The sequence below is a fragment of the Pantherophis guttatus genome, chromosome 4, assembly GCF_059756535.1.
Source record: "Pantherophis guttatus breed Tessera chromosome 4, ASM5975653v1, whole genome shotgun sequence".
NCBI classification, from domain to species: domain Eukaryota; kingdom Metazoa; phylum Chordata; class Lepidosauria; order Squamata; family Colubridae; genus Pantherophis; species Pantherophis guttatus.
The window spans coordinates 39581307-39606873 of record NC_142066.1 but is presented as its reverse complement, the minus strand read 5'-3'; the positions used below and the strand labels follow the sequence as shown (position 1 = coordinate 39606873).

Genomic DNA, 25567 nt, shown 5'->3' with positions numbered 1-25567 from the left:
AGGCATGGCAGAAACAAAAGAAGAGAATCAAACAGAAATCACAGAATTCCATTTGATGGGATTTGTAGGACTTGGAGATCTGCAGGTTCCACTCTTCTGTCGTTTCTTAGTTATCTACATTGCTACCATGGTGGGGAATATCCTCATTATTTTGCTGGTTGTTACTGATCCCCACCTTCACACACCCATGTATTTCTTCTTGAGTAATCTCTCTTGCCTGGAGGCCTGCTACAGTTGTAACATCCTTCCAATGCTGCTAGCTAATGTCTTGTATGGTGGGCAGACAATAGTCTCTGTAACTGGCTGCATAATGCAACATTGCCTTTTTTGTCTTTTGGTAATTTTCGAATGTTGCCTCTTACTGGCAATGTCCTATGATAGGCATGTAGCGATCTGCAAACCACTGCATTACACAATGCTAATGAATGATAAAGTTTGCATCCAACTCATAGTTGCATCATGGATCCATAGTTTATTTGTCATGAGCGTAGTTTTACATCTAATGTGCCAGTTAAAGTTTTGTGGCCCAAATAAAATCCATCATTTCTTTTGTGAATTAAATCCAATATTAAAGCTAGTGTGCAGTGATATCCACTTGATTGAACTCGTCACTATTTCATTATCTGCTTTGAGCATCTTATTTCCTTTCTTCTTGATTTTGGTATCTTATATTTTCATTATTTCCACCATCATGAGAATGTCATCTGTCAGTGGGAGGAAAAAGGCTTTCTCAACTTGTTCTTCACATTTTATAGTGGTGTCCATTTACTTTAGCACCTTAATAATTGTCTACATGTTACCCAAAACAGATGGACTGAGAGTGTCACTGCGTTATTTTATTTACCAGCTGAGCTCATTATTTCTGGACTGTCAGACTCTCCGTAGCTTTGCCAACTTCTTATCAGTAAGCTACGTGTTTCCGCATCCACCCACATTCCTTCTCACTCATCTTTTCCTTTGTTCTCTTGCCGAGGTCCGGTTCAGATAGCCGGCAAGAATTATTTTCAAAAATGTAACAATTAACTTTTCTTAGTTAGTGAGGTGTTTTATTTTCTTTATAACAAATAAATGAGTTTTATTAGAAACCTTCCTTCGCGTTTCTTTATCAGAATAGTGCAACTTGGAATAAGCCTTGATTCATCTCCTCCTCTAAACCAGGGTAATTAGTCCCAGAGCCAAACATGGGATTAATAAATGCCCTGACATTCTGGTAGCACGAGGATGGTCTGATTTATGGCTTTTTCCTTGTTTTGTTACTTCTGATAAGAGCGCATAGGCAATTAGTTTTTAGCTACTGAGGTACGCTAATTATATTGCTGAGATGCCGAAACAGAAGAAAAAAAGGCAAAGTGAAACCAAGACCACTCTTCGTAAATGATTTGATTGATCTTTCCAACGAAGAGGTGGCAGACAGGAGGTTTCCAGATTTCCAGCCCCTTACTACAGCCACACGCCTGGAACGAGAAGAAGCCGTGGGAACAGAAATGGATGGAGATAAGACAGAAGCTGTTTTTGAAGATGATGATTTACGACTGAGGTCAGTAACATTTTCTTCTGATCTTCCAAGCTCTGAAAAAGTCTCCCCAGAACCTTCTGAATTTGTGCTCGGTGCAAGCACTGCTGAGCAAAATTACTCCCACGCACAGAGAGAAACAATTCATTATTCTCCTCGAAGCTCTAAGCTCACCCTGACTATGAAAGCCTTTCGTGACCATATAAAACTCTATGAACAGCAGCTATCCCAGGCAAAAATGGCTATATCTATGCTTGAGCAAGATATGGGAGATAACTTAAATTTTTCAAAAGAGGCCATATTGTCTTCTTGCTCAGAGCCAAAGACACTCCCCCTGGTGGATTCTGTGTCAGGCCAATTAAGGCAGAGAGCACTGCATACGTCACATGAAAGTCTCCCTGATCAAGTTACACATGTCTTACATAACCACTCCTACTCTAAAGCATACAATGCCCCGTATGCAAAGCTGCCCAAAGGTGCAGCGCCATCTGCTGGCAAAAGCAATTTACTACAGGAAGCTGAAATGCCACAAGTGTTTCCACAGGCCCAAACTCAAACACCCCCTGGCGGTGTTGGTGTCCTTTTAGATGGAACACAATTAAACTTAATGAAGCAAAGGCAAATGATTGCATCTCCAGCAGGTCATGCCAATATTGCAGCTCAAGCACAAATGGCAACTGGAATACAGCAGATTCCAGTGCATCAGCCACAGCAGCTACAAATGCCTGCATATGTGCCCCAGCCACAAGTGCAAAGAGGGCCACCTCCTGGCCCACCTCCAATGGCACAACCAAGACCATTTTTAGGTCCACAACAGGCACAGCAAATACCACAGGCATTCCTGCCAGCACAGCCAGCATACCAAGTACAGGCTCCTCACCAGGCATTTTCTGTCTCTCCACTAACTGGTGAGTCAAAACTAAAAATGTCTGAACTCCACGGTTCGAGACTGAAACCCGGTGAACAAATTGGAGGACATTTGACCAAACTGAAAGGTCTGAGAACAGAATTGAGAGAAAGAGGCCATAACATTGAAGATATTCAAATGATCAGCATTATTATTAACTCTTTGAATTATGAATGGAAAGATACTGTTACAAAAATTAACCAAGTCCCTATTGCTCAACGCACAGTGGACAATGTCTGTAGACTTTTAATTGAAGAAGAGGCATTCATGTTGGCCACGCCACACTTGAGAGGACCACCCGCATCAAGAGCTCCAGCTAAACGCCCCTTCCGAGGAAGGACCTACGCTCCAAGGATGCCAAGATGCAACACCTGTAATCGTGTGGGACATGCCACCCGGGATTGTCCCCAGCGAGTTCCAGCTCCCATCACATACCAGCCCAGAGGAACAGATTCCAGAGGCAGAGGCAGAGGCGGAAGACAAGGTCATCGTGGTCCCCGGCGTGATCCACAAACTCCACTCGCCACATTGGCTTTAACCAATGATCCACAACCTCAACCAGAGTACGACAGACGACTCCTGTGGACTTTGGACAGTGGTGCAGCATTGAATGTTACCTACAGAAAGGAACTTTTCACAGAAATGCACGAGCCTGAACCTGAACTACGTGAACTTTATTCTTTTTCAAATCATCCTTGTCAGGTCAAAGGAAAAGGAACTGTTTATGTTGAAGAGCTCGATGCATTCATTCCTGATGTTTATTACATACCAACAGCAACCAGTAATTTGCTTAGTCAGTGTCACTTGTCTAGAATGTTAAAGTTCCAAGTTCACCACCTTGAAAAAGCAAGTTACATAGTTAAAGATGGAGATATTGTTGCTGAAACCATATTAATTGGTGGTGTTTATTACTTAAAGCCAAAGCCTAAACCAGAAACACAGGCAAGTATGCAAACTCCAAAAAGGCAGAGCACAGGCCCAGAGAGAGATGCTCCAGTGAGAGATCCTGTTGCTACCCCTAAGGCTCCTAAAGCCAACAAAAATAGAGTTGGTAAACAGGTTACTCAGAGCAAGCCTGAGGTTCTGCATAAAAATGTTAATGTTGAGAATTCACTAACAGGTAAACCTTTGCATTCCAGGTGTATCCACAAATGGCATAGAAGATTGGGGCATGCCAGTTTCCGTGTTCTTAGGAAGATGCCGGAGTTCGCAAAAGGTTTGGATCTAAAGGGGTGTAAGGTGTTTTTGGATTGTGCTGTATGCAAAAAGGCCAAATCCAAAGCAGCAGCCATTCCCAAACGCGCTACACGCCTGTCAACACACATTTTTGATTTGGTTCACATTGACATAGTTGGTCCATTCCCGCCATCATTTGGTGGTAGAAAATATTTTCTAACAATTGTTGATAATTACTCTAGATATGGATATGTATATCCTATGAAAGAAAAATCAGAGACCTTTCAGATCTTTAAAGACTTTGCAACCCTTGTTTCTACCCAACACCAAGTTCGCATCGCCAGAATCCAGAGTGATCGTGGTGCCGAATTCATGTCTCAGCGTTTCCAGGACTGGATGCGTAAGAATGGAATTATTCATCAGACTTCACCCCCTGACACACCGGCTCACAATGGAGAGGTACTGCAAACCATGATGCGTTGTCTCCTAGAAGACGCCAATCTTGATAAGATATACTGGGGTGAAGCTATAAAATATGCAAATTACATTGTTAACCGTACTTGGAGCAGTGTAATAAATCAGACTCCTTTCTTCATGTTGTATGGCTACAAGCCCGATCTTAAAAACATCCATATTTTTGGTTCATACGCTATGGTGAACATTCCCTTAGCTCAAAGAAGAAAAGGAAGTCCAGCAGCAAAGAGACTGAGATTTATGGGTATTGATGATAACTCAAAGTGGAGCAAATTTATTGACTCTAAACATGTAATTGTGATTTCCCAATCTGCTAATTTTGAAGAAGATATTGACTGGTCCAGGATTCATTCCAATAATCCTGGAGTCTATTTTCCTAGAGATGATACCGCTGATGCTACACAGATTGATGATCAAGATTCCACTGATTCTTCTCAACCCGATGTTCCGTCTTTGCAAGCTGCGGATGCTGACGCTAGTGACGAAAGTGAGGACGAGGACGAAGCAGAAGAAGATTGGACAGTTGTCCCGAGACGTTCCAAGAGGGCCACAAAAGGGATCCCTCCACAACGATATTCTTGGCAACTGACAAAAGCACCCTTGCCTTTGATTTGCAATGTTACGCTTCCACCTGATAATTTCACACAAATCAAGCAGCTCCCTGATTCAGAGCAAGACAAATGGTATGAAGCAATGCAGGTTGAAATGGACAGTCTAAAGAAACTTAAAGTATTTACACCTGCAAAACCTCCAGCAAACAAAAAGGTCATTGGCACTCGATGGGTCTACAGAATCAAAAAGAAACCAAATGGCGAGTCATTGTACAAGGCCAGACTTGTAGCTCAGGGTTTCGCTCAACGTTATCCTGAGGACTACACAAATACTTACTCACTGACAGTCAGAACTGAGAGTGTAAAAATTGCTTTAGCAACTGCAACTATCCTTGGTTTAGAAGTTTTCCAGTTTGATGTTGACACGGCTTATCTACATGCAGACCTAGATGAAGAGATCTACGTGAGAAGTCCTCCAGGATTCCAACAGCAAGAAGGGGATACCTGGTTTCTAAACAAAAGTCTCTATGGTCTGAAACAATCTGGTTTAATGTGGTATTTATGTCTTACTGACAAACTAAATTCAATGGGCTTTATTAAGTCCGAAACTGATGAGTGCGTGTTCACAAAAAGATCTAACAATGCATATGAGATAGTTCTTGTTTATGTTGATGATATTGTTTATATTGGTCCAAATAAGCAAATGAGTGAAATTTTTGCCAAAGCTTTGCAGAGATACTTCACATTGAAATCATTAGGTCACATTAGCACTTATTTAGGTGTTCAGATTGAAAAAACACAGAAGGGGTTTAGTCTTTCACAAGAAGATAAAATTGAACAAGTTTTGCATCATTGCAACATGAAAGATGCTAACACAACAAAGACACCCATGCAAACAGATTTTCACAACTTGACACAAGAAGAAAGTCCTGAGTTCGAGGATCAAACACTTTATCGTTCAGTCATTGGGTCACTGTTATACATTAGTAGTTGGACCAAACCCGACATTGCACTTAGTGTTAATCTCTTATCTCGACACGTAGGTAAGGCAAAACAGTTTCATTGGACATGTATTAAGAAATTATTGAGATACCTAAAATACACTAAACACATGAAGTTATTGTTAGAACCAACACATACTGATTATGCAGAATTATGTTGTTATGCAGATTCTGATTGGGCAAGTGATAAGAAATCACGTAAAAGTACTTCAGGTTATATGATGTTCTTAAATGGATGTCCTGTTTATTGGCAAGTACGTAAACAGAATTTTGTTTCTTGTTCATCTACTGAAGCTGAATATGCTTGTGTTTCAGATGCATGTAATTCTCTAACTTGGTTCGATGCTTTAGTCACAGATATCTGGACACACCCGATCCGACCGATCACAGTGATGGAAGACAATGAATCGGTGGTTTATATTTCTGAATCTCATTTTACAGGTTCTATGTCCAGACACATTGACATTCGTTACCAAAACATAAAACATTTAGTGAAAAAAGGTTTTGTCAAAATGCAATATCTACACATGATCAAATTGCTGATATGCTCAACAAACCACTTCCAGCAGCTCAACATGAGTATCTGCGTGAGAAGATGTGCCTTATTTGATGATGAACTGATATTCGCTCAACTGGCAAAGAAGGGGAATGTCACTGCGTTATTTTATTTACCAGCTGAGCTCATTATTTCTGGACTGTCAGACTCTCCGTAGCTTTGCCAACTTCTTATCAGTAAGCTACGTGTTTCCGCATCCACCCACATTCCTTCTCACTCATCTTTTCCTTTGTTCTCTTGCCGAGGTCCGGCTCAGATAGCCGGCAAGAATTATTTTCAAAAATGTAACAATTAACTTTTCTTAGTTAGTGAGGTGTTTTATTTTCTTTATAACAAATAAATGAGTTTTATTAGAAACCTTCCTTCGCGTTTCTTTATCAGAATAGTGCAACTTGGAATAAGCCTCGATTCATCTCCTCCTCTAAACCAGGGTAATTAGTCCCAGAGCCAAACATGGGATTAATAAATGCCCTGACATTCTGGATCAAATCAACAAAGTGTTGTGTCTGTTTTATACAATTGTCACCCCTTTGTTCAATCCCCTGATATACAGTTTACGAAATAGGGAAGTAACAGAGGCTCTTAAAAAAGGAATTGTTAGATTATACCTTTTTCTTTGATATATTGTTTTCTTTTATATATCATTTTTAATGTATTTCCTATATGTAAAATTGTTTGTGAAACTATTTTTTTTGTAAAAGTGTAATCGCTGAGAGGAATTGCTGAGAATTGTCTAAAAGCCATTTTTAGATTTTTAAAATGTTTTCTGTCCCTTTATTTTTTTCTATCTTCCTTTTTCTTTTTCTCTTCTGTTTCTTTCTTTTCTTTTTTAAATTACATTTACTCTATATTTTTCTTGGTTTAGAGACTAGCACATGTGTTAAAGTACATGTCAGAGAGTATCATGTATTTTTATTATACATATAAATAGTTTTTATAGGAATTATTTTAAAAAATATAGAAAAGCACTTGCTAAATTATCTACGATTGGAAAAATGCATCAGTGTAATGTGGTTTGAACAGTTTAAACAGGTTTTTTTTAGATGCTTGTGTTATTCTCTAATAAATCCCAAATTTAGAATTCTTTGAAGACATCATACATTTCTTTATTGGTCTAAAATGGCATATTAGAGATTATGGACATTAAAGAATTCTGCCGTGCACTTAGCCTTCTTACCTAAGAAAGTCAAAGAATGGTGATTGTTACACATGTGAATATTGTTGGTTTTCATTGTACTCTTAAAAAAAATAAAGTCTGGTGAATTGTAATTGGTTTTGTTGAATGTATGAGGTGTCTTGGAAATTTCTTTTAACCTTCAATGGAACATATTTAGAAGAAACTCTTTCAGGAGTATCTACTTGACTACACTATGAAATAAGATTATGGTTGTATCAAACAATATGGTATTTTGCGAGTGAGAGACAAAGGGAGAGGTAGAATTGCTACTGAATCTGCAAATGCTGAGCTACAGCCCTTCCACCATTGATTGTCTGGCTTTTTTAGGAAACAGTGTGGAAGAAGAGACAGAAAAAAATTCTATCTCTGTCACTCTGTCACTTCATGTCACTTCTAAAGCTATTTCTAATGGAAGCAGTGATTCTGGTCAATAGAACCTCTTTTTTTGAAATGTAAATTTATAAATGTAAATTTAATAAAATAAAAAAAAAAGAAATAAATTTTTCCCCAGTCAGTTTTCCACATTGTTCATTGTACTTCGTTGTTGACAGAGCCAATATTTCTTTCCTACACTATAATACCAATATTTTATATAATACATTATGCATGATAACTTTTAGTGGGATGATGCATCAATGTTTTATTTGTTATGAAGATAGGTATATATCTAATGTATTAGGTAAAGTTCTGTGGCCCAGTCAAATCAATCATTTCTTTGTTGATTTAAATCCATATTAAAGTTCACATGAAATAACACTTACTTGTTTGAACTTGTAATTATTTTGCTCTGTGTGCTGTGCCTCCTTTCTTCTTGACTTGGGTTCATATAGTCTCATTATTTCTAACATTATGAGAATCTTGTTTGTTGTGGGAGGCAAAAGGACTTTTGAAAAAAGAGACACTTCTGTCTAGTTGTTCAGGCATCAGGCTAGAAATGGGAGACTGGGAGATCCAATCCCAACTTAGTCATGAAAGCCATCTGGGTAACTTGGACCCGTCATTCTCTCTCAGCTTAACTCACCTCAAAGGGTTGTTGTGGTAGAGAAATAGGAGGAGGGCATTTTGGTGGTTGTTACTGATCCCCATCTTCACCCTGATGTATTTCTTTTGGGTAAGCTATCATTCCTGGAGACCTGCTACAGTTCTAACTTCCTATTATTATTATTATTATTATTATTATTATTATTATTATTAATTATTATTTATTGAATTTATATCCCGCCCTTCTCCCCAAAGGGACTCAGGGTGGTGAACAGCCGAAAATATAAAAGTTAAGATAACTAAAAATAAATTAAATTAATCGGCCTCCCAATTTAAAACCCCAAGCTATACAATTAAAAAAACTAACCCTTAAAACCTATTCAGGCCAGGCCGGCTTGCTGAAATAAAAACATCTTCAGGGCCTTACGGAAAGTGCGGAGATCTGGGATCAGCCGTATTCCGGAAGGTAGCTCGTTCCAGAGGGCGGGTGCTCCCACACTTGAAGCGGTTCTCCCACACTCCCGCAACAATTTACAATGGGTTTCCCATTGTAAAAAATGTGCATTCGGAATTTATTAATAGTAAACTAGTGACTATTGACAAGTTTAATAGATAAGTCAGACTAGGCAATGATTAAAATCCATTAATTGGTGAGAAGACAATTATTTTCATGCAGTGGCTGTCCTTTTTCCTTTTAGACAATGGAAATAATTTCACAAATATGGATATGTAGGTTATGAGAGATAGATGAGCAGAAATGGCTATCATTACCATCATCTGTACATGCATAAAATAAATACATAATGACCAGAGAATGGGAGAGACATTTTTATTTTATTTTATTATTTATTTTAGTTTAGTTTAGTTTTACAAACAATACAACTTTAGAAAATTTCTAGGCAAAATAAAATGCTCAAAGAATGCTAAAAGTAACATGTAAATAGGATGTGAAGTTTTTTTGTTACAATTAGTAAAATAATAAGAGGACCCATTTTAATAATTTATATCATATACCATATTTTTCACACTATAAGACACTCCAAATTCTAAGGCACACCTAGCTTTTGGGGAGGAAAACAAGAAAAAAAAATCTGACTCTACCTCCCAGCAACTTGCCTCCTTGCAGCAAACAACCAACAGCCTGATCAGCTTCAGCACAGCCTGATTTAGTACAAGCAGTTGATTGGCGGTTGGATCTGCCTCCCAGAATACCACCTATCAGCTGTTCCAGGCTGCAGGGATTGCCAATGCTGCCCATCGCCCTGCCACCTATCACCGCCTCCGCCTGCCCCATTTTTGGTCTCCATGCATCCCATTTTCAGCTTCCGCATACTGCACCTTTGGCCCATTCCAGGTGGCTGGGATTGCTGCCACTGCCATCTATCCCCGCCACCTGGAACAGGCTAAAAATGGGGTGCACAGAGGCTGAAAATAAGGCACACAGAGGCCAAAAATGGGATGCATGGAGGCCAAAAATGGGGTGCACAGAGACAGTGATAGGTGGCAGTGGTGATGGGCAGCAATGGCAGTGATGGGTGGTGGCAATCCCCACAGCCTGGAACAGCTGATAGGTGGTATTCTGGGAGGCAGATCCAACTGCCAATCAGCTTTCTTGCTAAATCAGGCTGTGCTGAAGCTGACCAGGCTGTTTGCTGTTTCCTGCAAGGAGGCAAATTGCTGGGAGGCAGAGGCCAGCAGGTAGTGGCCAGTGGGTGGGCGGGGCTTTGGCAACATTCACTGTATGAGATGCACAGGCATTTCCACCCACTTTTTTGGGGGGCGGGGAGTGAGTCTTATACATCAAAAAATATGGTATATCTCTGCTGATAGCATTTGATCCATTCAAAAAGAATTACATGAGTGGCAGAAAATAATGAGGTGGTATATCACCCAGAAAAACTTTTATATGTAAGATATTATAGTATCTGCATGATACGTCTGGGTTAACTCCAAGAGAAACCAAGAGAAGTTTTTCCCCAGGGTAAATTTCTTAGAGGTTTCTTCAAGGACATAAATGGGCTGGGCGGAAAACCTTCCAGAAATGAAACCACAACTTCATAAACTGGGCTTCAGGCAAATGGGGACTTCCAGCAACACAAAGTACCATTGTATATCCTGAATTGTTCTTTGTAGAAATATTAATCTGGGTAAAAATCTATCATTATTACTTTTTGTCTTAATATGGTTATATTTTATTCTGGGTATTTCTCCTGATTATATAGATATTAGAAAAGTCAAAAAGAAATTGTAACAACTGGTATACAATATCTTGTACTATATGGTCATTCTGTACGCATTTTCTCTTAATTTATACAACTTAAATCCAATATACAAATTGTGTACCACATAATGGAACTGCATGAAGCATAGATACAAATTGTTTTTATTTATTTATTTTTTTAATGGCAAGAAATGGAACCTACATGTGCCTGCAAGTGAATGTAATTTTTAATAAATTTTAATACTTTACAAATAAAATGATTTCAGGGCACAACATGGAGTTGCACTCAATGGCTCTTGTAAGCAAAAAGCAGTTTGAGTATTCAGCCAAATTTTCTTAATAGCTAAGATAGTGGAAGGTGATAGAAATAAATAAGGAGGAAAGTTCCCTGGATCTCTAAATTCTGGTTCAGGAACAAACTTTGAGAGGCTGGACTTAAATACAATCCACTGTGGAGGATTCTTGCTTTGATTCTGATAATTCAATTTAAATTAATCTGCTGCAGAGTTTGGCAAAATCCAGCTGCATTAATGAATCTTCCCCTTTGTCATCTTTACTGATGCAAGAGTAAAATGTTCAGCCTTTGTACTTAAAGGGCAATACTAAAGATTGTTCACCAGAATTACCTCCATATTCTAAACACAAAAGAAACCATTAAAACTTATAAACTGTCTTAGTAATAGCTTATGTCACATAACTTCAAGTTTTAATTTCATGTCAGTAAGACACATTCTTTGCTTTCAAGAAAGGTAAAAGAACAATTCTTTGTACACCGAAGCCCCGGTATATATCATTTTAGGGTGCTGACTGTAAATGCTGGGAAGGAATCATGAAAAAAAAAAACTTTTAGTAGTGTTATTAGTTGATCCGTAATTATAATGTATAGTTTATGAAGCTCACAGACAAACATTTTGCAATGCCTGTCTTAATTCTATGCCAGATTAGTCTCATAAACTTTACAATGGAAATCAGTTAACTGTTTCAGGACAATTGTTATTTCTCTTAAATCTACTGAATAATATAACCCAGAAATATAAATATGTCAAAACTTTTTTCATGCTAATAACTTTGCAACTTTGAATGTTCACTAAAGGGACTGTTATAAGTCAAGGTCTACCTGGATATACATTTTGGAAAATTAAAAAAATTAAAGCATTAGACTGCACACTTATGCACACACAATTTTTAAAAAAGGTGGGGTTTTTTGCATTTTCTTAGCTTTGATTCTATATGAGATTACGGTCAGAAATCCTAACTGGGAATCAGTTGACTGTTTCAAGACAATTGTTTTATCTCCTAAAATCAGTAAAACTCCAATCTCATAAATGTAACTTTGTCAGACCTGTAGTGGCACAATACTTCCATTGAGGGGATGTATCATAATTTGCAGTTGTGGCACACCATGGGCCCCTCCAGCTTTGATCTTCAATGCAAGAATAATAGGTTTTCCCGTGGTAAATAAATGGAAAGATGCAGGGAGGAGTGTCTAAAATCATAAAAGAAGACAAGATCAAAACTGTGATTTAGTGACTGAAATTACAATGGCAATGAGCAAAAATTGCCCAAAGTTCCAATCATTGCAGCCCCAGGATCACTTGATCAAAATTGGGTGCTTGCAGGCACACCCATACCCTATGACTGAAGGACCACTGCAATTCCCCACCAACGCTACTGTCGATTAAGCGGCCTTAGCAGCTAGGCCCACTGGCATGGGGAAACTTGCTGTCAGTTGAATGCCTTGGATAACTAGACTCACCGGTGTGTCTGGGCCTCCTCCATCCCTCCCCATGCCACTCTAGAGAGGTCTGGGCCTTCCCTGCCTCACCATGCCCAGGTCCACTTATCTTTCCCTTCCCCCTGCAGCTGACAGGTGTGCCCAACCAATGTGTGAAGCGGCTAAAAGTTAGAAAAGGCAATCTGTCTCAAGGCTTCAGAAGCAGTTTTTCTTGACACTGTGCTCTTCTTAAAGCCACATTCTGTTTAATTGCCGTATGAATTAAAAAGTTATACTGCAATTAGAACCCTTGGTGCTGGAAAGCAGTAAGACCACATTAATATGTGGCAGACGTCCTGAGCTTTAGATCCTTTTAGATACTCGGGGACCCATCCGTCAATCAGTAAGACTTCATTTGGCTATGAGTAATTTTTAGTAAGTTATGAATAATTTTTAGGAGCTGAAGATTAATTTAACAATTTTGGGGCTCTCCAGGGACACAGCAAGGAGGATGAGGGTGCAACATGGAAAAGACCATATGAATCTTTCTTAGATTTCCTTGGGTTTTAGACTCCATTTCAGTTTTTGTGTATTTTTGTGCAAATCCTCTAAATCATCTTTTGTAGTGGGAGGAGTTTCCTGAGATCACAGGGAAGGATGCCATTAATCTTTTAAGCTATGTTTCTTCACCTTAGTAAGATAGGTGGACTTCAATTCCCAGAATTTCCTACAGAGGTTTGAAGTCCAGACATTTAAAGTGCCTAAGGTGGAGAAACATTTTTTCTCACTAAATATTATATAGTTCTTCTGCAAACAGACACCCTCGATGCTTGTTTCAATTCTATATGGGATTAGGGTCAGAAACCCTAAACTGAGAATCAGTTGACTGTTTCAAGACAGTTGTTATATTTTATAAAATCAGTAAAACTCCAATCTCATAAATATAATTTTGTCAGACCTGTAGTGGCACAATACTTCCATTGAGGAGATTTATCATAGTTTGCAGTTGTGGCGCACCATGGGCCCCTCCAGCTATGATCTTTGGTGCAGGAATAATAGGTTTTCCCACAGAAAATAAATGGAAAGACACAGGGACGAGTGTCTAAAATCATAAAAAAACCCAAGATCAGAACTGAAGAAACTCCCTGCGAAGCATTCATTTATTCATTCCCTTGATTTGGAATTAGGAGACAAGCCGTGCAACTGATCCAAACAGTATATACATTTTCTAAATTAATAGTCTCTGAAAATTAGTATTTTAAAGCAAAGGTTACTATCCCAAGTGAAATGAATCAACGCAAAATATTTGATGTATTTCCCTTACCTGTTGCAATGAGCAATTGAAAAAGAGTGCAGAACAAAAGGAAAGCTGTGATTGAGGCCATTCTCCATTGAAAGTGGAGACAGCAGCCAGACGTGGGTTGTGCTCATTGGTCAGATGAGGGACTGAGCCTGTCAAATCTTTCTTAAATCCACCAGAAGTAGGAAGGATAAAAGAAGGGAGGGAGAGGAAAGAGAGGAGAGAGAGAAGAAGGATTTGTGTAAAAGAAAAAGATGAGATGGAAGAAAGGCGACCCTGAATACGTTTAAATTTATCAGGATAAAGAATGAACTACTATGAAAGTTAAAAGAGAATATATATATGATTTAAAAAGGAGAAATTAGAATTGGAGGGCAGAAGAAGATGTTGTTTATATAATCAGTGTAGAAATATCAAGATATGATTAAAATTATGGAAAAAGAATATTTTGGCGGAATTTGTAACTATGTAAAATGTATTTGGATATGATAAGTTGTATAAGATATGATATGGTCAATACTCTGTTCACAAAATATGTGGGTGTGTGTCAGGGGTGAAATCTAAAATTTTTTGCTACCGGTTCTGTGGGCATGGTTTAATTAGTGGGTGTGGCTTGGTGGTAAGGTGACTGGGGGGCGTGGCTTGTTGGTCAGGTGGGCATGGCCAAGTCCATGTCATTTCTTTGCCCTTTTTTAACCTACAAAACACAACACAACACAACACAACTGGCTCACCCACAATATAAAAGCAGCTGTGTTAGACCCAAAATGGCTCTTGCAACAAGCAGGAACCTCACAAAGCCACAAAAAGATAAAAAAAACCAACTTTCACACTTTACACACACACAACACAACACAACACAACACAACTGACTCACCCACAATGTAAAAGCAGCTGTGCTAAACCCAAAATGGCCCCTGCCACAAGCAGGAACCTCACACAGCCACAAAAAGTCACAAAAAGCCCCAAAAACCAACTTTCACACTTTACACACGCAAAATTCCATGTACAGCTTTCTGAGATTTTGTGTGTTTGTGTACTTAGAGTGAAACACTACAGAAACACACTAAATCTCAGAAAGCTGCACAAATATTATTTTATTTTATTTTATTTTTATATAAAAGTAGCTAAATTTAAAACTTTAAATGGCTAGGTCTAAAAAAAGAACAACTAAAAAACCCCCCAATTAAGTATTTTTTTAAAGCTTCCAAAGGGGAAAAAAACTTACCCAGTAGAACAGGGGTCTCAAACCTTGGCATCTTTAAGACTTGTAGACTTCAACTCCCAGAATTCCTCAGCCAGCTTTGCTTTGCTGGCTGAGGAATTCTGGGAATTGAAGTCCACAACTCCCTGCCTGCTTGATTGCAGGCAGGGAGATTCAGTTGCTTGCTGATGCAATTGATTGTAGGGATTATAGCAAGGCATTGCGACCAGCAGCTAAGGTAAGGAAGCTGAGGGGGGAGGGGGAGGAATCGTCAGAGCCATTTAAAAGGAAAAAAGTTTTTTTTCTTTTACATTGCTCTGGTGATCCAAGCTGAGTTGCCTGATTAGCAGGCAACTCAACTGGGATCGTCAGAGCTTGGCTGGTCAGAGCCATTTAAAAGAAAAAAAAGGCTCTGATGATCGCGCAGCTCAGCTGGGTATGGGGGGGGCGGGTGCAGGGATTTTTGCTACTGGTTCTCCGAACTGCCCGCTCCCATCACTACCTACTCGCCCGAGCTGGTCCGAACCAGGAGCATTTCACCCCTGGTGTGTGTGTGGAGGGGAAAAAAATCAATAAAACTTGATTGAAAAAAAAAGACAAACAATTCTTCATTTCATAACATTCAGAGACAGGAATTAAATTAATTTTTGGAAAAGCCTCTCTCCATTTTAGAGGTCCTCAAGTCTGATTTTCTTGTGTATCATTTCCTTTTTTATATAAAAGTTTTTTTTATTTTTTCCCCAAACAAACAATGCATTTTTTCTGAACAGAGTATTGACTGAGTCCCAAATTTATACAATTTTTAGTTATCTCCAACACAGTTTATATATTTATTTTTTGCCATAATATTCTTTCTCTCTAATTTTTATTTTCTTTTCCTAGTTTTTTCTAATAATGTTACCATTCGCCCTAATCTCTAATCTTAATCAAATTTAATTTTTTCCTTACTTTCTCCAAATTAAAACTCTTAAATTTGAAATCAATCATTTTTCTAATTATTAACCTTAACTCTAATTCAAATATTTCCCCATTGCATCTTTTTCACAACATTCCCTTATCCCAATCATTAATATTTTTCTTTGTCAATTTATCTAAATATTACAATCCACTATTTTATTAAAAGTCACTTAATTCTATAACATTACAATCATTCATTTCTTTTCCTTTGCTTTTTCAGATATATGTCTTATTAAACGATAAGTCAAGTTATTGTGCACAATACATTTTATTTCTCAATTCTCCTTATTTTTAATGTAAATCCAAGTTTCAATTGCTTTTTCAAATATATCCAAATATTACAGTTTCCATAGTTACAATTAAAAATATTCCAAATTTTACCATCTCATATATTAAACTTATTTGTATGTATAAATCTTATTTCAATTCATTTTTAATTCAAGTAATTATCCATTACTTTTTACATAATTTAGACAGAATTACTGTATATACTCGAGTATAAGACGAGTTTTTCAGCACATTTTTTATGCTGAAAAAGCCCCCCTCGGCTTATACTCGAGTGAGGAAAAAATGCCTTTTTTCCTGTAACCGTTTTGGCTCCCAGGGGCTGCAGGGAGGCTTGCTAAAGGTAAAATGGGGCATAGGGGAGTGCAGCGCCCCTCCCCGTGCCCCTTTTTGGCTCCCAGGGGCTGCAGGGAGACTTGCTAAAGGTAAAATGGGGCGTAGGGGGTGCGGCGCCCCCCGCCCGTGCCCCTTTTTGGCTCCCAGGGTCTGCAGTAAGGCTTGCTAAATGTAAAATGGAGCGTGGGGGGGTTGCGGCGCCCCTCCCCCACACCCCTTTTTGGCTCCCAGGGAGGCTTGATAGGGGCATGATGGGGGGTGCCTAGCAAGACTCCCTGCAGCCCCCTTGAAGCAAAATTCTCTTGTGTAATTTTTTTATAATGTAAAACTAATCTATTATGTCTCAAAATAAAAGGGAGATCAAAAATCCAATTAGTGCCATGTAAATTCTAGAATCCCCAAAGACCTTTCCTATTGTATTTATTAAACAAATTTATTTAGCTACCCAACTCATATACAGTACTTTTAAAGTTATTGTTGATACCATATTGTTTTTGTTGATCCTCTTTTCCACTTACAGGCACCTGATGGATCCAGAGAGATTCCAGAGGGAGCTTGGGCCATTTCCTGAGGCTTTGGCTCACAACTCGACTGAAGATCTGGTGGCCGCCTGGGATAGGACGGCCACCGGAGCTTTGGATCATGTCATGCCTTTGCGGCCTCCGACCCGGCGCCGCACCTGCCCAGCTCCTTGGTTCACCGAGGAGCTGAGGGAGATGAAGCACCGGAAAAGACGCCTAGAGAGTGGTTGGAGGGCCAGTCATTCCGAATCCGATCGAACACTAGTTAGGTTTCCATTAAGACCTATTTAGTGTCGATAAAAGCGGCAAAGTGTGATTACTTTGCCGCTCTTATTGCATAGGCAGATAATCACCCAGCTGCCTTGTTTAGAGTGACCCGCTCCCTCCTACATCAGGGAGCGCGGGAGGACCCCTTGCAAGGGCAGGCTGAGGATTTTGCACAGTATCTGCATGATAAAATTGCTCAGATTCGGGAAGGTCTGGACTCTGACTGAGTAGATTCCGGCGGGGTGGCTGAGGTGGGTCTTGAGAATGTTATCTGGGACAGGTTCGATCCTGTGACTCCTGAGGACATGAACAGGATTCTGGGGAGGTTAAACGCAACCACATGTTTACTGGACCCGTGTCCCTCCTGGCTGGTACTGGCTACCCGGGAGATTACGCGAAGCTGGCTCCAGAGGATTATAAATGCTTCTCTGGGGGAGGGTTTCCTGCCGCCTGCCTTGAAAGAGGCGGTGGTGAGGCCCCTCCTTAAGAAGCCTTCTCTGGATCCGGCTGTTATGGCTAACTACCGTCCTGTGTCCAACCTTCACTTTATTGCGAAGGTTGTTGAGAGTGTGGTTGCGCAATAGCTCCCGCAGTACCTGGATGAAACCGTCTATCTAGACCCATGCCAGTCTGGTTTCAGGCCTGGGTACAGCACGGAAACGGCATTGGTCACATTGGTTGATGATCTCTGGAGGGCTCGGGACAGGGGAAGCTCCTCTGTTCTGGTCCTATTAGATCTCTCAGCGGCTTTTGATACCATCGACCATGGTATCATGCTGCACCGGCTGGAGGGATTGGGGGTGGGAGGCACCGTGTTGCGGTGGTTCTCTTCCTACCTCTCTGACCGGTCGCAGTCTGTGTTGGCAGGGGGGCAGAGGTCGACCTCGAGGCGCCTTGTTTGTGGGGTGCCACAAGGGTCGGTCCTCTCGCCACTCCTGTTCAACATTTATGTGAAGCCGCTGGGTGAGATCATCCATGGATTTGGGGTGCAGTGCCATCTGTATGCTGATGACACTCAGCTATATATCTCCACCCCAAACCACCCTAACGATGCCCTTGAAGTGATGTCCCAATGTCTGGAAGCTGTGCGGGTCTGGATGGGGAGGAATAGGCTTTGACTCAACCCTTCCAAGACCGAGTGGCTGTGGATGCTGGCATCCTGATATAGCCAGCTGGTGCCATTGCTGGCTATTGGGGGTGAGTCATTGACCCCCACAGAGGGGGCTTGCAACATGGGCGTCCCCCTGGACACACGGCTGTCTTTAGAAGAGCACATGACGGCCGTGGCCAGAGGGGCTTTTTATCAGGTTCACCTGATACACCAGTTGCATCCCTTTCTGAGTCAGGATTCCTTATGCACAGTCACTCATGCTCTCGTCACTTCTCACCTGGACTACTTCAATGCTCTCTACATGGGGCTCCCCTTGAGGAGCACCCGGAGGCTCCAACTGGTCTAGAATGTGGCCGCGTGGGTGATTACGGGAGCAACATGGCGCTCCCATATAATACCTCTTCTGCGCGAGCTGCACTGGCTCCCGGTGGTCTTTAAAGCGCTCCATGGCTTAGGGCCAGGGTATTTACGAGACCGCCTTCTGCTACCGATAACCTCCCACCGGCCAATACGCTCTCACAGAGAGGGCCTCCTCAGGGTGTTGTCGGTCAAGCAATGTCAGCTGGCGGCCCCCAGGGGGAGAGCCTTCTCTGTGGGAGCACCCGCCCTCTGGAACGAGCTACCTCCCGGAATACAGCTGATCCTGGATCTCCACACTTTCTGTAAGGCCCTGAAGACATTTTTATTTCAGCAAGCCGGCCTGGCCTGAATAGGTTTATGGGTTAGTTTTTAATTGTATAGCTTGGGTTTTTAAATTGGGAGGCCGATTAATTTAATTTATTTTTAGTTATCTTAACTTTTATATTGTATGTTATTTTAATTTTCGGCTTTTCACCACCCTGAGTCCCTTCGGGAAGAAGGGCGGTATATAAATTCAATAAATTCAATAAATAAATAAATAAATAAATAAATAAATAAATAAATAAATAAATACAGAGCTAGTTTACTGTTTTTCTTTGAAATCAATATTCAAAAACATTTAACTTACTGATGCCTCAATTAATGTAATTTTATTGGTATCTATTTTTATTTTGAAATTTACCAGTAGCTGCTGCATTTCCCACCCTAGGCTAATACTCGAGTCAATAAGTTTTCCCAGTTTTTTGTGGTAAAATTAGATGCCTCGGCTTATATTCAGGTCGGCTTATACTCGAGTATATATGGTACTTTTCAGCTTAATTTCAAATGTTTTAGTTAGTTTCATCATTACAATTAAGAACATTCCAAGTATTACAATCTCAGCTATTAAGTTTTCTAAAATTTATTTATATCTAACAGAAAAGAGCCTGTAGTACAGTGGACTAAAGCACTATTATTAACATCTGCTGCGTGCAATTACTTCAAGTTCAAATCTCTCCAGGCTCAAGGTCGACTCAGCCTTCCATCCTTTCAAAGGTAGGTGAAATGAGGACCCAGATTGTGGGGGCAATAAGCTGACTTTGTATAAATACACAAAAGTATGAAGGCTATTGCTTAACGCATTGTAAGCCGCCCTGAATCTCCGGAGAAGGACGGCATATAAATTAAAGCAAAACAAAAACAAAACAAAAAATATCTATAATTTCTTTACTTCAATTCATTTTTAGTTCTAAATGTATACAGTATATTTCCCTTTCCCCTTTCCATCAATCATTTCTTTGTCCTTTTTTCTCATTTTTTCCTTCTCTCCCCCTTTTTTCCTCCATTTTAAAATCCTGAACTCTTCTATTTTGCCCTGTATTTTCAATTGCTTTCCATCCCCTTTTCTTCTTTCTTATTTTTCCACGGTTAATCCCAGTGTAATCATTTGATTTTTAAATATCTTTTCTATTCCCCCCTTTTTTCTCTTCTTGTCTCTTTCCACCATCTCCATTTTTATCATTGTTAATCCCAATATAATCTTTAAAGTTTACCTTTATTGCTAAACATCTCTTTTCTCCCAGTTCTCCTCTCCTTTTCATTATTGCTTCCCACATAATCATTTAATTTTTCATAATCAATATCTTTGTCTTTGTCTTCAGTATCACTTTCTTGCTTCTTGTTCATGGTTTCTTCATCTACTCGAGTGTTTTCTAATGTAGTTTCTGGTTCATCAAGTTTAGGTTTTCCATGCATCATTATGATCATTTCATTTAGCTCTGTTTTCAGTGATATATGGATCCTTTAAATCATTTCAATTAGTTCCTGCGCCATTTTCTTATTTCTGGGTTGTTGTTATTCCAGTTTTAAGTTTTGTTATAACCCACCTTCTTTAATTGTCAAGGTCGAACAGCTTGCAGACAAACAAATCCTTCCTAAAAGTTCTCACTGCTCTTATCACTTTAAGAGGTATTTTTTTCAATGTAAAAGTTCAATTTTGTAATGTTCTTTTTTTCGCCTGTAGATGTTTCTCTCCAATCCACAATTCCAATCAACAGCCTAAAAAAGTATCCATTTTGTTTAAAATTGTTGCCAATCTTTGCCAATTTTTATCTTTTCCTTCTTAATTTTATATTTCCTAATCAATTTTGAATCCAAATCCAAATTCCGAATCCAGTTTTTTTTAAAAAAACTCTTCTATTACAGGGCTTTCGTGTTCAATTTCCCTTTGTCCTTTCTTTAGCAATCAACAAAATTCTTTTTAAATTCTTTCCAATCCTCTTCACACCTATTATGGGCTTATTTTCATTTTTTTTTCTTCTAATTTTTTAATTATCTCCACACATTTTAGTCCAAAAATCAAGTTTCGTTTTGGGCTTTGCCACTAAATTTCCACTTTATTCTTCTTCCTTCATTTCCCCCACACCCATTAGCTGCTGTTATTTCGCTGGGGCAATTTAACAATTTAAAAGTATTCATTTTTTGCCTGTGAGCTGGCAATCACTCACCTGGCATCAGTACTCCATTCAAATCACCACTCCTGCTCAAAACTTGATCTGGTTGCCCCAGCTTTATGATGGCTGCAATGGTCACTGCCCCTGCTGCTGAGTCGAAGAGTTTCCTCCAACCTCTGAGGAACTTGCCTCTTCCTCTTGGTCATCCGAAGTGCCTCTCCTTCTTCTCCATCCCTACAGGACAGATCTGGTCCGAAGACCTCTTGATAGCAGCTTGTCAGCCCGGGATTTCACAGGTTCATCAGAGCCCGCTATTCCCTGTCTATCTCGCCGTGACGTTTCTGGTCGAATCTCTTGTGTATCATTTCATCAAACTTTTTTAAAAAAGCTTTCAACTAGGGATTGCGTATTATCAAACAGTCTTTTTTTGGATATCAGGGACATTTGCTTGTCTGTAATCTGATATATTGTTGCTCTGCACAATTTATCAGTGATAGATAACTGAATATACGAAACAGGGAACATTGATGTAATATTCCTAAAAAAAGGAAAAAAAAGAAATAGAAAAAGAAACAAGGAAAATATTGTCTGGATATTTTGATGAAAAGTTAAAACAAAAAATGAAATATTGAACTCCAGGATCTCGACATACTTGAACATTGGATGCTGTCTAATAAAATGAAATCCAATGGTGAAAAAAGTAAGGTTCTACATTTAGGCAAATAGAACAGAATGCAAAGGTACAGTATACGTGGTACCTTGCTCAATAGTAGTAACTGTGAGAGGGATCTTGGAGTCCTAGTGGACAACCATTTAAATATGAGCCAGCAGTGTGCTGCAGCTCCTGAAAAAGCCAACACAGTTCTAGGCTGCATAGACAGAGGGATAGAATCAAGATCACATGAAGTGTTAGGGAGACATGATAGCAGTGTTCCAATATCTCAGGGACTGCCACAAAGAAGAGGGAGCAAGCTATTCTCCAAAGCTCCTGAGGGTAGAACCAGAAGCAATGGGTGGAAACTAATGAAGGAGAGAAGCAACTTAGAACTAAGGAGAAATTTCCTGACCATTAGAACAATTAATCAGTGGAAAAAGTTTCTTCCAGAAGTTGTGAATGCTCCAGCACTGGAAGTTTTTAATAAAATGTTGGATAACCATTTGTTTGAAATGGTGTAGGGTTTCTTGCCTAAGCAGGGGGTTGGATGAGAAGACCTCCAAGGTCCCTTCCAACTCTGTTATTCTATTCTGTTCTGTTCTGTTCTGTTCTGTTCTGTTCTGTTCTGTTCTGTTCTGCTCTGCTCTGCTCTGCTCTGCTCTGCTCTGCTCTGTTCTATTCAAAAATCAACAGATTGTCAGCAAGAAAAAGAAAAGTTCCTACCATTTAGTAGCTATCTTGGGGAGCAATAAAAAATATACCAATTGTTTTATGTACTGTTTTATTTCACCATAGATAGCATATAACTGATCTTTGATTTAAAAGACTTATAAATATTCAGGGAATATTTATTTAGATAATTTATATGTTATTTTGATACTGCATGGAGGTTACATGCCATGATTATGGCCAGAATCGGTGTGCTACAAGGTTTAATTATGATATATTTAAACAATGAAATATTGTGTCACTCAAGGTTTGACAAAGTTACATACAAGATTTAGAACTTTTATTGATTTTAGGAGATATAAAAATTGCCTTGAAACAGTCAACTGATTCCCAGTTTAGGATTATGTTAGTTATTTTCATGGTTTATTCAATCAGAGTGTAAGAGACTAGCACCTCATAGGGTTGGTGGAGGTTTCTAAACATGTTATCTTGAAGAGCCAAGATAACAACAAAGTCGTTTCAGGAGACCAGGGAGACTACAGAATGTCCAGTCCTAGTCAGTTCTATAACTTCAAAACAACAACAAGAAGACATTGTACTCCTTGATGCTGCTTATAGAAAAAGATTACAGGTTAAATAGACAAAATAGACAGTTCATCAAACAGCAACATTCTGAGGTAAATTACTTTGGGGAAAACCTTCCTCTATTCTATAAATCTACTACAACTTTCTAAGTTACACTTCTTTTGCAGGTTTTGGACCAAACTATAATCTTGGCCTTTTTACAGTAATATCTGGATTTTGACTCAATATAATGAAACAGTATTACCTGTTTGTTCTCAGCATTGAATGCCAGGTGAGAAAAAGAAAAACTAATTAAATATGTAATGAGGAAGTGGATCACCTTGAATACATTTTTGAGAAAGTGCTCAATTATGAAGGGAAAAACCACAGAGCTGCCAAATCACATATTCTGTTCCAAATGGTTCAGTAGACGTTGGAAGCTGATGACCTCTGAGATAACAGTGTAGAGCACATAAAAATATGGTACTGTCCAGGGCTGTCAAGTGCATTTAGAGAGAAAATGGCCTCAATCACATCATTCCTTTTGTTCTGCACTCTTTTTCAGTTGCTCATTGCAACAGGTAAGGTAAAAATATCAAATATTTTGGGTTGAATATTTCACCTGGGACAGTATATCACTAATCATTGCTTTAAAACACTAATTTTCAGAGATTGTTAATTTAGAAAATGCATATGTTGTTTGGATCAGTGAGAATGTTTAGCAGAGAGTTTCTTCAGTTCTGATGCTGTCTTCTTTTATGATTTTAGACACTCAGCCCTGCGTCTTTCCATTTGTTTACCGTGGGAGAGTATTTACTTCTTGCACCTCATTTAATAGCTGGGGCCTATGGTGTGCCACAACTGCAAACTATGATGGTCAATGGAAGTATTGTACCATTACAGGTCTGACAAAGTTACATTTATGAGTTTTACTGATTTTAGGAGGTATAACAATTGTCTTGAAACAATCAACTGATTCCCAGTTTAGGGTTTCTGATTGTAATCTCATATACAGCAGCTGCCAAATCACATATTATATTCTAAATGGTTATGTAGACATCGGCAGCTGATGACCTCTGAGATACCTTTGTAGAATATATAAAAATGAGGTGAAACAAGGAAACAAGGAACCTACAAATTTGGAATATTTAAAGGGAGCAAAATGGCAGATTTGGAGGACTACAAACATCGTGGATTCTAATGAAGAGTTCAGGGATTGAGCAAAATTTTCTAATATTAGCTTTTTGGTGTTTTTGGACACTTGGGACATTGGGATTTTGATGTATTATTGAGCTACTTCTAGCCCATTAAAATAAAGAAATATGTTACAACAAGGGAAAACAAATACACTCCAAAAAGAAATACTATTAATGCTTCAATGTATCCAGGAGGCAATGACAAGGAAACATAGGGAGATGATGGAAATAGGTATGTAGGCTATTTCTTTTATTTATTTCTTTTATTTTATTTTATTTCTATACCGCCCTATTCCCGAAGGACTCAGGGTGGTGCACAGCCAAACAATAAAATACATACATACAAAATTTAAAAATGGAATTAAAATCAAATTAAATAGTTTTGCCCCAGACAAATTAAAACCCCAATCAATTTAAAACCTATTTTAAAATTTGAATATATAAAATACTAAAAAATATTAAAAACTAAAAATCTTTTATAAAAGAGGGAGAAAATTAGGCCAGGCCCGCCTGGTGAAATAAAAAGGTCTTTAAGGCGCAGCAGAAGGTGCGCAGATCCGGGATCCTCCGTATCTCCAGGGGGAGCTCATTCCAGATAGTAGGTGTCCCCACAGAGAAGGCTCTCCCCCTGGGGGCCGCCAGTGGGCATTGTTTGGCCAACGGCAACCGGAGGAGCCCCCCTCTATGGGACATCCTGGCCAGTGGGAGGCTATTGGTGGTAGTAGGCGGTCCCGCAAGTACCCAGGTCCTGAGCCATGGAGTGCTTTAAAGGTGGTAACCAAAACTTTGAAGCGCACCTGGAAGACCACCGGGAGCCAGTGCAGCTCGCGCAGGAGGGGTGTTACATGGGAACTCCATGTCGCTCCCATTACCACCCGCGCGGCCGCACTCTGCACCAGTTGGAGCCTCCGGGTGCTCCTCAAGGGGAGCCCCATGTAGAGGCTATCCTGAATTCCTCAAAATCAAAATGGGATACAAAGATATATGCAATTAAAATAGCAACTGCTAAAATGTTTGCTTTGTTGAGTTGTGAATCAAATGTTTTAGCAAGTAAAGTAAATTTTTTATCTATTATATTATTGCAGTGATTCAAGAGTAGTATTTGAAGAGACATTAGGGAATGAAAGGTAAGAAAATGCAAAGAAATTACTTTTTAAAAAATTGTGTGTGTACATTCTAATGCTTTATTTTTTTAATTTTCCAAAACGTATAACCAGGTAGTCCTTGATTTATAACAGTTCCTTTAGTGAAAATTCAAAGTTGCAAAGGTATTAGCATGAAAAAAGTTTTTACATATTTACATTTCTGGGCTATATTATTCAGTAGATTTAGGAGAAATAACAATTGTCCTGAAATAGTTAACTGATTCTTGTTGTAAAGTTTTTGAGACTAATCTGGTATAGAATTAAGACAGTTATTGCAAAATGTTTGTGTGTACC

General features: G+C 39.2%; 1 protein-coding gene across 1 annotated transcript; it reads left to right on the top strand.

Annotated features, from left to right (window-relative positions):
* Positions 1-4: 4 nt before the first annotated feature.
* On the top strand, positions 5-7446 carry LOC148114046 (olfactory receptor 10AG1-like). Its single transcript, XM_087891958.1, has 3 exons — positions 5-821; positions 6665-6758; positions 7134-7446. Exons 1-3 carry the CDS (start codon positions 5-7, stop codon positions 7195-7197), a joined length of 975 nt encoding a protein of 324 aa, XP_087748084.1. The 3' UTR covers positions 7198-7446.
* The last annotated feature ends 18121 nt before the right edge of the window (positions 7447-25567 follow it).